Source organism: Furipterus horrens, unplaced genomic scaffold, assembly GCF_987537825.1.
Source record: "Furipterus horrens unplaced genomic scaffold, mFurHor1.1.pri manual_scaffold_2, whole genome shotgun sequence".
Taxonomy (NCBI): Eukaryota; Metazoa; Chordata; class Mammalia; order Chiroptera; family Furipteridae; genus Furipterus; species Furipterus horrens.
The window spans coordinates 89,393,370-89,408,013 of NW_028327172.1; the positions used below are offsets into that span (position 1 = coordinate 89,393,370).

The window sequence follows — 14,644 nt, forward strand, 5'->3', positions numbered from 1 at the left end:
CATGTGGAATTTTAAGAAAATAAATGAACAAACAAAATGGAAACAGACTTACAGAGATACAAAGAACAAACTAATGATTACCAGGTGGGAGGGGGATTGGGAGACCAGGTGAAGAGATTAAGAAGTACTGATCAGTAGGTACAAAATAGTCACGGTAATGTAGTCAATAATATTGTAGTAATTATGTATGGTGCCAGGTGGGTACTGGAAATATTGGGGAACACTTTGCAAAGTATATAATTGTCTACTGCACTGCTGTATACTTGAACTAATACAAAGTAGTATTGAATGTAAACTATAATTGAAAACTAAAATAAAAAAATAAAAATAAACTCAAAATGGATTTAAGACTCAAATCTTAGCCCTGAAACCACAAAACTTTCAGAAAAAATCATAGGCAGTATATTCTTTGACATTGCTCTTAGCATTATCTTTTTGTATATAACTCCTTGAGCAAGGGAAACACAATAAAAACATAAACGGGAGTACATCAAACTAAAATGTTTTTGCACAGCAAAGGAAACAATTAACAAAATGAAAAGACAACCTACTGAATGGAAGAACATAATCACCAATAAATAAATTCCACAAGGGCTTAACCTTCAAAATATATGTGAAACTCATACAACAAAAAAAAAAAAAAAAAAAAAAAAAAATTAAAAGATGGGCCAAAAACCTGAACATTTCTTCAAAAAGGAAGTACAGATGGCAAACAGACATGAAAAGAAACTCAACATCACTAATCATCAGAAAAGTGTAAATTAAAACTACTGAAATGTCACCTCATATCAGTCAGAATGGGTATCATCAATAAGTCAACAGATATCAAGTGCTGGTGAGGATGTGGAGAAAAAAGAACCCTTGTGTATTGTTGGTGGAATTGTAAATTAGTGCAGAAACTAAGGGAAACAGTATGGAAATGCCTCAAGAAATTAAAAATAGAACTGCTGTATGATCCAGCTATAATTCCACTTCTATTTATCTGAAGAAATCCAAAACACTATTGAAAAAGATATATGCACACCTATGTCCGCTGCAGGATTATTAGGAATAGCCAAGACATGGAAGCAACTTAGATGTCCATGGACAGATGAAGGAGTAAAGATGAGGTGTACAATAAAATATTATTTAGCAGTAAGAACGAATGAAATCTTGTCATTTGCAACATGGTTGGACCTTGAGGTTATTATGTAAGTATAGTAAATCAGATAAAGACAAATACCTTATGAAACAGACCCACAGATATAGAGAATGAGCTGACAGTTGCCAAAGGGTAGGGCGGTGGGGAGGATGAAAATTTTAAAATCTATATAGATATATTAAAAAAGAAACACAAAACTCCATGGATCACTTGACCTCCATAAGCTTTTACTGTGACCTGCAGCATTTTGGGTCTTAGTAATCCTCAAAAATGTATTTCTTCTTTTCAAATATACAATCAACCTAGTAAATAGTCACAAGTCCTTTTGAGGAAGACTAGAAGAGGGACCCAGCTTCTAAGAGGCTTCTATCAATGAACTGACTCAAGTCTGAAAACATCAGAGATGTTCAACAGACTGGCTTGTTAGAATTCTGTTCATCAGACCTAGGGCTTTTCTGTGCATGCAAATCATGTAAAACTAGAAGGCTGCCATCTATTCTGTTCTAGGGACACTGTAGTCAATTACCTAATTACGCATTCAAGGGCCTATTGTTGCTCATTGCTACAGTCCCTTGATTTCCCCCATGCTGTTCTTTTCCTTTACCTGTAGTTCATCCCACGATACCATTAGTAAAAATCTGAATTGACACTATGCCATGAGTTATTCATCCCATCCCCTGCCTCCCCTCCACCAACCCCCATAAGGTTATTATTGCTCTCATCAAATATAACCCAACCTTAGATACTAACGTTTCTTGAGGTAACTTCCGGTCCCTAATACTGACTGTCTGGGTCCCAACAAAACACAGAGGACACACTTGTAATGGGAGGAAATGAGGACAGTTTATTTACATACACCCCACTTACAAATGTAGAGATGTAGGGGAAACTCAAGTTAGCTGAGGCAGAAATACCCAGCACTTTTTAACGTTTTTTTAAATCCTCACCTGCTGTTGATTTTAGATGAGAGAAAACATTGATTTGTTATCTCCTGTACACACCCTGGCCAGGGACCAAACCCACAACTTTCTGATGCATGGAACACTTCAACCAATTGAGCCACCCAGCCAGGGCACTCAGTACTTTCTGTAGATTGCACAAACAGGGTGAGCAAAAGTAGATGTACAGTTGTTCATATGGAAAATAATACAATATATAACTGTCCCACATACTCACAACTGTACACCTACTTTTGCCCCATCCTGTATTGTTATACCTAAGTATTTTGGGGGGTGGGGGTGTATTCAGGTTTGTCTCTGAATTTCCCATTCTTTCCTTTCCTGCTTTGTAGTTCCTTAGCATATAAATGTCACTTCTTGTTAGATTTATTTCTTAAGTTTTGTGGGCATGTTCGTATTCCTTAAGTATCTGAAAAATTCTACTGGTATTCCCCTTGGACACCTTGTGAACCAACATCTTTTTTCCTTTCCAAATGATTCTCAATTGTTTAGGCTATGAAAACTGACTAAGTAAAATGTGGTTAGCTGGACGGTGTTCTCAGGTTTTATTCAACAGGGCTCACAGAAATAGTGTAGCTTTACTGCCTCAACTCAGTATTACTTTAGAGAGCATAGCCTTCTGCTTAATAAACACACACACACACATTTGGAGTTCCAGTGGGCTTTTATTGAGATAAATTAACAAAAAAAATCAAGATTTTATCAACCATCTTTTCTAAATTTTATAAAACTCAGCAGAGACTCTGGTCCATGTGCATATACAACATAACACATCCCAACAAAAACAAAGTCCCACTGGAACATTCGCCAATTAACAGAAATTTTCCCTCTTCCAAATGTTTTCAAAATGTTGAGTCCCCACTGTTCACATCTCAGTGGAATTGGTCCCTTGTGGCTAGGGACAGTGAAATTCTACCCCCCCCTTTTTTTTTTAACAAAAAAAAAATTTTTTTTTCAGGTTTGAGTTTTCTTTCAAAAAAGGGAAGTCACTTTGTTTTCTCCAGGCACCCCTCCCCCCAACCATTGATTAAAATACAGTAGTCTGTACCTTAATAACCCAACCCTACCCCCTCCCCAGCCCAGTATTGTCTACTGGAGAATTTAAACACACTTCCTATTGGAATCTGTCTGCTGTGGAAGAGCAGAGTCCAGGTGCCAGGCTAGCTCCCTCTGACCTCATGAACTGTTATAACCTTTGGACCCTTAACTCTTTACCCCAAAGATGAGTTTTTAGATCAGGAGAGTGGATTTTTTAGGGGGGAGTTTTAAAAAACTATCTTTAAGGACATACAGAACAAGCTCATCCAAGCCCATGTAAGTTTACCAAAAAGTTGACTGACTTCAGCTCCCACAAGACCAATAATTTTGTTTGACAAAGGTATTTTGCCAGCAAAATGATCCCACAATAAATTTTTTAAGATACATAGAACACTGAAAACAGTAGCAAATTAAAATAACATGGCTTAATTCCCAAGAATTTATTTCATCTTTTTGTTACTCATCTATAAGGTCAGGAGTATGGCTAAAGGCAGTTTCTGATGAAGTTATGAGCTTTCAACAGTGTCTGTAAATCCTTAGTGCAGACACCCTCCCTTTTGGGGCACAGTCATCTCCCTCCCACCCCTATTTAAAACATAAAAATAAACCAAGTGATCAGAATGAGATGTTTTGATTCCAACAATTTACACTCAAGCTTTGTGCTGAGTTGTTTGGTTCTAACTCAAGCATGATGGTATCAAACACAAAGCACATGGCAAAGGAAAGATGCTCCCATCTCATTCTGAAGACAAATATTGATAACCAGTTGCCTCCCCCCACCCCCAGCCTTTGGTGTCAACCCTTATTATGGTGCAGGGACAAAATGAAAATAATTTAGAGACATATTTGGTTTTCCCTCTCCCTTACTTCTTCTCATGGAACATCGTTTTGGAATTTATTCCATTCCTAAGGGAAAGGCAAGAAAGCTCTTCCATCAGCATGTATGGGAAGAGAAAGACAAAACAGGCCCAGAGGCAACAGTGTGTAGCAGTCTATAACCCATTACACAACTATACAACCACAGGCTAAACCATGGGCCAGACATTATTTAAATATTAAAAATAATAGTTTTCATCCAAATGAACTACTGGAAAAAATGTTACCATTACTTAAAATAAACACCCAATACTGGAAGAATACAAAAATTTCCAATAGTAACAAATGCTCCTTATTTGTGAGGGGTATTTAAAGAGACTAGGCTTTGACCTAGTACTTAGAGCATCTTTCCATTTAACAATTCCTATTCAAGAGTCAAGCACCAAAACTGGACAGCTGCCTGTACAAGGTTGTGCCCAATATTGGTGACCCAACAGTTTAAGTGCCACTCCTCATCAGAGGATGAACTTCAGTAATACTTTCAATTTAAAGTCTGTGCTTTAAGGACCCACAGGCATGTGGCACCAAGCAGACACAGCCTGAGGATGGCAGAAGACTGTGCTGTGTATAGTCACCACACTCTTTGGCAAGATACAAAATTGCATCTATGAGCTTTTCTTTTATGACCTCTCTTATTTATCTTGCCAGAGGTGTGGGAGAAAGAGGACTGCATCAGTACTAGGGCAAGAATTTTTATTGGTCAAGAGTTGATGACTTTTAAATCCCCTCCCCCATCCCTCCCGGGGAAAGGTTACTTAATTAGGGCTTGTATTTAGGAGCCAACATTGGCCAGATATCAAATAAATGAGCTTATTCTTTTTTGAGTTTGTACTGTGCAGCTCTTGCTACAGTTTTCAAGGAATTAGGATTATGTCTGACCAGGAGGCATCTGCAGGATTTTGATCCTCAAGAAATTTTGAGTCACAAAGTTTTTGTTTAGAACAAGACAGAGTAAAATGGAACTTTGAATAATTGATTTCTTTATCCAGATCAGTTAAACATAAAAGCATTTGCAGGACTTCTAATACTTTAGGGCTTTGAAAAACAATGAAATATGGAAATCAAATTCTTAAGCATTTTTATTTTTTGTATTTATTCATTTAACCCTAGATGCCTCCTGATTGACCTAGTACACTGGGTTAAAAGGGAATTTAAAATATTTTTTAAAAAAGTTCACTGGTTTTGATTCATCTCACTCCTTTTGCCTGGAGATCAGGCCAAACATCAAGCATGTTGGGAGGGGCACAATTTAATGCAACACTATTGACTGTAAAGCATTTGCCTGCAATTTACAATGTAAAATGATAAACAAGCAGCTTTCTGCAGCATGAAAATTAACAGCTTTCAGGGGTAGCCCATTCCTGCAAGCTGACGTATCAAGGTAGGCAGAGGGCAATACCTGCACAGTACAGGAGGTGAACCACAGAAATTAAGCCCCAAAACTGCTAACTTTACCAAAGCTGGCACTGGCTAATACTGTGAAATGCAAATCCATGCTTTATACTTACACTATTCAAGATACTACTACTCAACTGAATTCCCATTCAGCAAGGGAGATTAATCTCTGTCCCCTTTTGCAGAACTTGTAAAGTTTCTCAAACTTTTAAAAAGGGGGAAGAAGCAAAATCAGAGAGCTTCTCAAAAGTAACACCATGAATTATAGGTTTTGAAGCTTCTTGCTCCCTCTGGGAGGCCTCCTCTGAAAGTACTACTTGAGATAGTGTAGCAGCAAACAGTGAAGACTTCTGAGGCCCATTTCCAACATGGGGTCCACAGAGAGGTCTCTCTACAGTAGGAGATCAAAGCATGTTTTAGAATTTAGTGTTGCAGAAAACTGAGCCCCTCTCATTGTTAGCTGCTCCCATAATCACACTAATCCCCTTAATCCCAGCAACCTTCATCCGAAAAAAAAAACAAAACATATATATGTGTATGTGTGTGTGTGTGTGTGTATGAACCCAGAAAAAAACTTATTTACAAAGTTTATACAAGTATACACACCCAATTTACATGGGACACGCTTTTGCCACAGGAAAGAGGGTCAAGGCTGACATGTCTACACATCAAGTGCCTTAACTGCTAATGGAGGCGTATGTAAACCAGTCTTTAGTGTTCTGCTACAGAGCACAAAGGCTTGTCATATGGCTCCTGCAATGATATAGACTGCTCTTTCCTTTGGGAGTGATGATGTTGCATCTACTCAGCCCAGAAAACATTTTTACTTGGAAGGTTTTTTTTTAAATACATGTATTTACAGTGCGATGAACTGCAGTTGCATAACAACTCCTCCACTTAAAGAAAAGAAAATGGTATTTATCATTACTATTATGTTTCATCTTCCAGCCCTGGGCTTGAGTATTGGGTAGAAAGGGAAGAGAGATTTCAACTTGAAACCAAAATGAAAGAAAAAATTTTAAAAAGAAAAAAAGAAAGAAAGGATTACTACTGTTGATTCCTTGGGCTGTGTCTAAAAGATGATATTCTGAATGGTCTCATAGCATAAGGCACTTCGCACAAATAAGTAATAAGCTCTCCAGGCTTAAAAAACGGATGAGTAATCAAGGAGAAGTTGAAATGCACTCAAGAATCAGCTGTTGGAGAATTCTGAAATCGTAGACAAGCTTGCGTGTTTGTCAGGATTCTTCTCTTTTTAGGGTTTTTCCCCTTCTCTTCTTTCTCCTCCTTCCTTGTCCCCCTTCTGCCCCAGAAAACTTTTTTTAAAAACCAGCAGTTAGTGCAACTAATGTTCGGTCAGCACACAGTGCAAACAAATGGAACAAAAAAGGTAAATTCCTTCTTTTCAGCTTTTTTCTCTTCACCAGTTAAAAAAAAGAAAAATGTATGAGCTCTTTTAAGTCTTCAGAGTTCCAAAATAAAAGATCAAAAACCCACAAAGAGAAGAGCATCCCCCCCCAAATGATGTGTCACAGATCCGAACAAGCCTTCTTTAGTTTGTCAAAGCCTAAAGAAAGAAACCTAAAATTAACACTTGTGAAAGCAATATGAATTTATAGTACATGGTTTTTCACAATCCCCATCCTAAATGGTCTCTCTGTAATTGCTTTTACTGAGCTTTTGTCTACTGTACAATCCACGTGGGATTAAGGGATTTCTGCTAGGCATTCTAGAGACAGAATGAGAGTAACAGTCAGCAATCATTCACAACACTTGAGTCAACATTTTTAAAATCCTTACTCAAACTTAATAAATAGCCTGACAATACACTAGCAAACACTGGCTAATTTCATGTTTGGATGAGGATTTTGTTTGACATTTAAATTTTTCAAAAAGGAGTAATTCAAAAAATCTAAAAGCAGATAAAATGTTCATTCCTAATTTGGATCCATCATCCCTCAAATTAAATAAGATTTTCATTAGAAAAAACTCCACAGTCTACTTTCCTTTATGTTGAGCCTTGTTTTGAGCATTTCTATCAGGGCCCAATAGTCACCAAAAGATGAAATGAGAGGGTGATGCAGGATACCAGAATAGGTGGGCATTTAAAAAAAAAAAAAAAAAAAAGTTATCCTCATAACCTGATTACACATTTGGCAATAAGGTATTACAAGTAATTTAACCTGATTTATTGAGGTACCCATTAGAAATTAAGAGTGAATTCCAAAAGAGATAAATGAATGATAAATGAAAATATTTCCATACTCAAAAATTGCTGGAAAAGTTTCTCTTTGTTTTCATTATTTTTTAAGACTTAATTTGTCTTAGTACTGCTCACATATCACATTACTTTAGAAGATTGCATTCAAGAACAGTATAGATTCTCTAATGAAACAGACCACAACTTCACCCAAGAGATATTGCCTGTTTTACTGTCATTTATGCCAACCAGTGTTTTATCTCTATTGCTTTTACATATGGTGGGGACATCAAATTTCCCCCATAAAAGAGGATCTTGATTTCTTTCCTTTAAACATTATGTTCACTTAGCTATCCTGCAGGGTACGCACATGCTTGTTACGGTTTATCGTCTTCTACAGGCTCACTGTGGTATTCTGCCACATATAGGCTCTTGTCAATGTTGCTTGGGATAGGTTTAATTTCTGTTCCCAGCTGCTCCTCAATACTTTTCAGGTTGAAGCGATCATCATATGTGATCAAGTTGATGGCTAAGCCAAGATGACCAAAGCGACCTAACATGAAAAAAAAAAAAAAAAAAAAGTTAAAATATGAGAATCAATGTGCATGTGCAAGTCTGTAAGTGTCAAAACCAAACAGGATTAATGTTTCTGTTCATTGCCATTCTGGATATATGAAACCACTTTTTCTAGTCTCATATTCACGTTACTTCAAGTTTCAAAGTCCAAACTAGTACTCTATTTTACCTTTTTTAAATGACAAAACAGATGTTTGTGTCTAAAGTTGCCAAAATACACATACACCACCTAATGAAAAAAGTGAGGTTTTCCTTTGTGAATTTTTATCACAAATTAAGCATATGGTAGTTAACTTTTCTGAATAAGTGTTCTAGAAGAACTAGAATTTAGCCTTAATTTACTTTTAATTCACTGTTGTCATTGCTACCACATTTTACTTCACAGAAAAATAAAACTTAGTGAATAAATTTCTCAAAAAACTTCCACAAAGAACATATCCTTTCCTTTCCTTACCTGATCTTCCAATACGATGGAGATAGGTCTCTGCCAGCTTTGGGAAGTCAAAGTTTATTACCACATTCACAGCTTGTATATCAATACCTCGGGTAAACAAATCTTTAAAAAGAAAAAAACAAATACCTCTATTAGATCCTTCAATTTTTAGCAATTGGGCAATTTTAAGTGTCTCAGTACCATAATAATACTATTTAACAGATATTTCTAGTATAACCTAAATTAATTTACCTCATTAATAATTTCATTGCATTTACAGACTACTGGCATTACCTTTCATGCATTATTATCATAAATAACTTTCTGTTCATAAGTTACTCTGCCCAGTGCTATAAGGACGTTTCAGAAAATGGTCTAAGGTAATTAGAAATACAGGTAGAGACCAAGATAACTGGTAAGCTTGTACGTGAATCTCAGAAATAACCAGTAATTTATCTTCTTTAGTCTGTGTTATAGTACTTAAGGTCAAATAGTAAATTATCTTAAAAAATAATTTGCTCTGTAACACAGAATACCTGAGAGAGAGAGAGAGAGAGAGAGAGAGAGAGAGAGAGAGAGAGAGAGAGTATACTAGTAGTTTAGAATTCATTCATCCCATTCTGCTCAATTGTTTATAATAGGTCTGAGGTAAACTAATCTGCAAGGCCATTCCCTTCTATTTTCTAGTCTCACAATTACTGTTAGTTTAGGCTCTGAAAATTATAAATAGAAACAGTAGGCTAATAAATAGGTTTCCCTGCTTCTATCAGCTCCACACTCCAACAAAATAATCCAGGATGGTCAGAATAGTATTTCTAAAATACTACTCTGAATTTGTAACTCATTGCTTTAAATTGCCTCCACATAAAATTTAAAACTGACATTCAAGGTCCTCCTCTCTGTATTTTGGTCTTAACATATTTTTCTAACATCTCCTCAGACCTTTCTTTCTACCACACTCATCCACTTACTCTTCCTTGAACATATGTTAGCCCTCTACGGATCACTTTTTAAACCAGTCTGCTAAATGAAACTTACCTAGCTTATAAAGTCAGTTAAAATTCCACCTATTCTTAGATAACCTCAGCTAGTTACTTCCCTCTCTTATGAAAATTTAGTAAGATTACTTACTACAGTTGACCCTTGAACAACGCAGGGTGGGGTGGTGTGTCCAGGGGTGCCTACCCCAGCAGAGTTGAAAAACCTGTTATAACCTGACTCCCCCAAAATTAAACTACTAATACAGCCTACTATTGACCGGATGCCTTACTGATAATGAACAGTTGATTAACATATATTTTGTATATTGTATGTTTTATACTGTGTTCTTACAATAAAGAATTTTCCTTAAGAATATTTGAGTCTGGACGTCCAGCCAAGATGGAGGCATAGACCGACATGCTCTGTCTTGCTCCACAACTAAGGACTACAACTACTGCAAAACCAAATTCCAGAAAATAAAGCTACATGGAAGTCGAACATATGAAATCATAAACAAGAGGTGCTCGTCCGGACGGGTAGGAAGGGCGAAACCGTGGCTGAACGAACTGTGCTGGAGGTTCAGCGGGACCCGGTAAGCAAAAACCCATATTTGGGGGGAGGAGAGAAGCACCTGGGAGCCGGTCTCGGCTGCAGACCAGACCCATCAGCTCCTGGTCCCTCAGCGGAAAGTAACAGCAGTAATTCATCTTGGACCCCCACCCTCACGCAGTGCCAGTGTGGTGAGAAAGGTCGCCAGATTGTGACAAGCACACAGGGCTCCACCCAATATAGCTTAGAACATGTGATAGCGCCCCGCCCAAGAAGGAAAGATAAACAAAACTGTCAGAATGGCAGAATTAATGATTCAAATACCAATCACCCAGCTAACGAAAAAACAAATAAAGGCCTTGACTGATGAACAAATAGCGAATCTTTCTGAGGCTCAGTTCAGAGCTATAGTCATAAGGCAGCTTACAGACCTAACAGCAGGGCTGAATCAAGACAGGGAAAAAATGAAGGCTAGTCCTGATGAAATGAACAAAAATACATACAAGACAAGTGGTGAGGAAGGGAAAGTCATGGATCAAATCAAAAAATTGGAACACAGGGAGAGAACAAACAGTCAACCAGTGCAGAAAGAGGAAAGAAAAAGTGAGAAATATGAGGACAGGCTCAGAAACCACTGGGACAGCTATAAGCGAACAAACATTCGAATTATAGGATTGCCAGAGGGTGGAGAAGAAGAACTAGAAATTGAAAAGTTATGGGAAAAAATAATGAAGCAGAACTTCCCTAACTTGGGGAAGAAAATGAACTTACAGGTCCAGGAAGCACAGAGTTTTCCAGATAGGCTGGACCCAGGGAGAACCACACCAAGACACATTATAATCAAAATGTCAAAAATTAAAGATAAAGAGAGAATCTTAAAAGCAGCAAGAGAGAAGAAGAGAATTATGTACAAAGGGGTCCCAATAAGACCATCAGCGGATTTATCAAAGGAGACTTTACAGGCAAGAAGGGACTGGCAAGGAATATTCAAAGTAATGAAAAGCAAAAACCTACAGCCACAATTACTCTTACCCAGCAAAGCTGTCATTCAGAATAGAAGGGCAGAGAAAGTGCTTCCAGGACAAAGTAAAACTGAAGGAGTTTGTTAGATCCAAACCACTGTTACATGAGATGTTAAAGGGACTTGTTTAGAAGGAGGATCAAATCTATGAACATTAAAATGAAAACTATATCAAACAACCAACAGCAGAAGCTAGGGAATCAAAACAAAGGCAAACTAAGTAGGTAACAAGAGTGGGAAAAGAATCATAGGTATGGGAAACACACTGGGGGGAGGTCAGCGGGGAGGGGGAGGGGGGAAAGGGAGGGAGATGGTACAGGAATTAAGAAGCATAGTAGGAGGGAGTGGAGCAGACAGGAAGATGTTGAGAAGAACTATATGCACAACCAATGAGCATGGACTAAGGGGGGGACAACTGGAGGGAGGGGGGTCACAGGGTGGAGGGGAGCAAGGGGGAAAAGAAATTGAGACAATTGTAACAGCATAATCAATAAAATTTTTTTAAAAAAGAACATTTTCCTTACCTTTAAATAAAATTTCAACGAATACTTATTGCATTTATTGAAAAATAATCTGTATATAAGTGGATCCATGCAGTTCAAATCCATGTTGTTCAAGGGTCAACAGTGTACATACCTCACATTTGAAAACTGCCTTTACTCCATTATAGATCAAGCCCAAGGCTTGCTTTTGTAAATAAAATTTTACTACCACATGGCCATACCAATTTGTGTATGTACTGTCTAAGGGTGCTTTCTGAGTTAGAATGTTAAGAGTTAAGTAACTCATAACAGAGACCGCATATTATACAAAGTCTAAAATATTCACTACCTGCCATTTTACAGAAAAAGTGTGCAGGCACTGCCTTAGACTCTTAATGTTGTTTGCTTTTTTATATCACTGATTAAACCACTGTTCACTGAAGAAAGGGGCGGCACTCTGTATGTATTTATTTATCCATTTAATACATGTTATTCAGTACATGTTGTTCTGAAAACTCAGAAAGGAGAAAGCACTGGCACTTCAAAAACTTATATGAGGGCAACCTTGTAAGTAATGATTAAAAATAAAACCCATTAACCACAATAATTCCAATCAGTGTATTAAGTACTATAAGCACAATGAATATTTTGGAAAAAATAATTTCTAATTCAAATAGGGAACTGCTTAATGACAAATGACACCTTCTGCTTGCCTATGTATTCTGAATTTGCTTAACAATTCTAAACAATTCATTGATAAATTATTTCCTAATCTAGATTATAGGCTCCCCAAATACAGGAAGCATGTGTGTATATACTTAAAAATTTTTAAATTGTATAGTAATATACACATCACATAAAATCGAGCAGCATATAGTTTCACAGAACCGAAGTAGCTGGCTAAGAATATTTCTTGAATATTAATAAGTATTTTTGAGTAAACTATAACAAATATTTGATCAAAATTCAGTTTAAAGCATCCCCATTTTGCAGGTTAAAAAAGTGACATAAAAGAAAAGTTGCTTACGGTTATATGATAAGAGATAAACAAAAGCAGGACTTGGTCCCTAATCTTAAAATTCAGGTGTCTAGTATTCTTTCCACTTTACCAAATATTTTATTTTTTGAATACTTCAATATATTTAAAGGTCAAGTGTTGATAAATGTATTAATTCACAGCTATATTAACTGTCTTTCAGAAATAAGGCAGAGAAGATAAATGAAAAGATGTGCAAGATATTTGATAGTCCTTTTGATTCTTATAAATTAACAAATTTACTATTCTGCTAAAAAAATCTGGATACACCAAAATAAACTCAAGATGGATAAAAGACTTAAATATAAATCATGACATCATAAAGATCCTAGAGAAAAACGTGGGTAAAATATCAGATATTCCACGTAGCAATATTTTCACTGATTTATCTCTCAGGGCAAGGGAAATAAAGGAAAGAATAAACAAATGGGACTACATCAAACTAAAAAGCTTCTGCATGGCTAAAGAAAACATCAGCAAAATGAAAAAGGAACCAACTGTATAGGAAAACATAACTGCCAATGATACTTCAAATAAGGGTTTGATCTCCAAAGTATATAAAGAACTTATACAACTCAACACCAAGAAGACAAACAATCCAATTAAAAAATAGGCAAAGGACAGACACTTCTCCAAGGAGGACATACAGAGGGCCCATAGGCATATGAAAGGATGTTCAACATCACTAGCCATCAGAGAGATGCAAATTAAAACCACAGTGAGATACCGCCTCACACGGGTCAGAATGGCCATCATAGACAAATTAACAAATAAGTGCTGGCGAGGACGTGGAGAAAAGGGAACCCTAGTGCACTGCTGGTGGGAATGCAGACTGGTGCAGCCACTATGGAAAACAGTATGGAATTTCCTTAGAAACTAAAAATGGAACTGCCTTTTGATCCACTGCTGAGATTATACCCAAAGAATCCTGAAACACTGATTCAAAAGAACCTATGCACCCCAATGTTCATAGCAGCACTATTTACAATAGCCATTACCTGGAAACAGCCTAAGTGCCCAACAGTAAATGAGTGGATCAAAAAACCATGGTACATCTACAAAATGGAATACTATGCAGAACGAAAGAACTCCTACCCTTTGTGACAGCATGGATGGAAATGAAGATTACGCTAAGTGAAATAAGCCAGGGAATGAAAGACAAATACTATATGATCTCACCTATAAGAGGAATCTAATGAACAAAACAAATGAGCAAACTAGAACCAGAGACATGGAAACAAGGAACAAACTGACAGTGACCAGAGGGCAAGGGGAGGGGGATAATGGGAAAGAAGGGGAAGGGTCTGGTCAAGGAACAAGTATAAGGATACATAGACATGAACAACGGTGTGGGGACTGACTGTGGGAGCAGGAGTGGAGGGATGGGTTAGGCAGGGGAGAGCAACAGAGGAAAAATTGGGACAACTGTAATTGAACAACAACAACAAAAAAAATAGTCTATATTAAAAAATTGGAGTTTACTTCTAGAGCACCATTATTTTTTTAATCCTCACCCAAGGACATTTTCCCATTGCTTCTAAAGAGAGAAAGGAAGAAAAGGGGAGAGAGAGAAGCATTGGTCAGTTGCCTCCCATATGCACCCAGACTGTGGATCATATATACCAGGACAGGGGGCTGAACCTGCAACCTTTTGGTTAAGAGGAAGATAACCCAACCAACCAAACCACACTGGCTAGCCAGGGAAGCAGAATTTTGTTGTTGTTTTTAAAGATTTTTTAAAGTTTATTTTTAGAGAGATGGGAAGGGAGGGAGAAAAATATCAATGTGTGAGAGAAACATTGATCAGTTGCCTCTTGCATGCCGCCTGCCAGGGACCTGCCCTACTACCCAGGCATGTGCCCTGACTGGGAATCGCACCAGCAACTGGCACTCAATACACTGAGCCACACCATCCATGGCAGAGTTTTTAAAAATACAAATTTTGGGACTTCCAGTC

At 37.3% G+C, this 14,644-nt stretch overlaps 1 protein-coding gene across 4 annotated transcripts in view; it reads right to left on the bottom strand.

Annotated features, from left to right (window-relative positions):
- Nucleotides 1-3,563: 3,563 nt before the first annotated feature.
- Nucleotides 3,564-14,644, bottom strand: part of DDX6 (DEAD-box helicase 6) — a 37,684-nt gene continuing 26,603 nt past the window's right edge. For all 4 annotated transcript variants that reach the window (XM_090266050.1, XM_090266048.1, XM_090266047.1 and 1 more), the window contains exons 12-14: nucleotides 8,640-8,741; nucleotides 7,980-8,162; nucleotides 3,564-6,976 (exon numbers count right to left, since the gene is read on the bottom strand). In XM_090266050.1, the coding sequence (XP_090122176.1) occupies nucleotides 7,987-8,162; nucleotides 8,640-8,741 (278 nt within the window). In that variant the 3' untranslated portion in view covers nucleotides 3,564-6,976; nucleotides 7,980-7,986. The remainder of the gene's footprint in view (nucleotides 6,977-7,979; nucleotides 8,163-8,639; nucleotides 8,742-14,644) is intronic.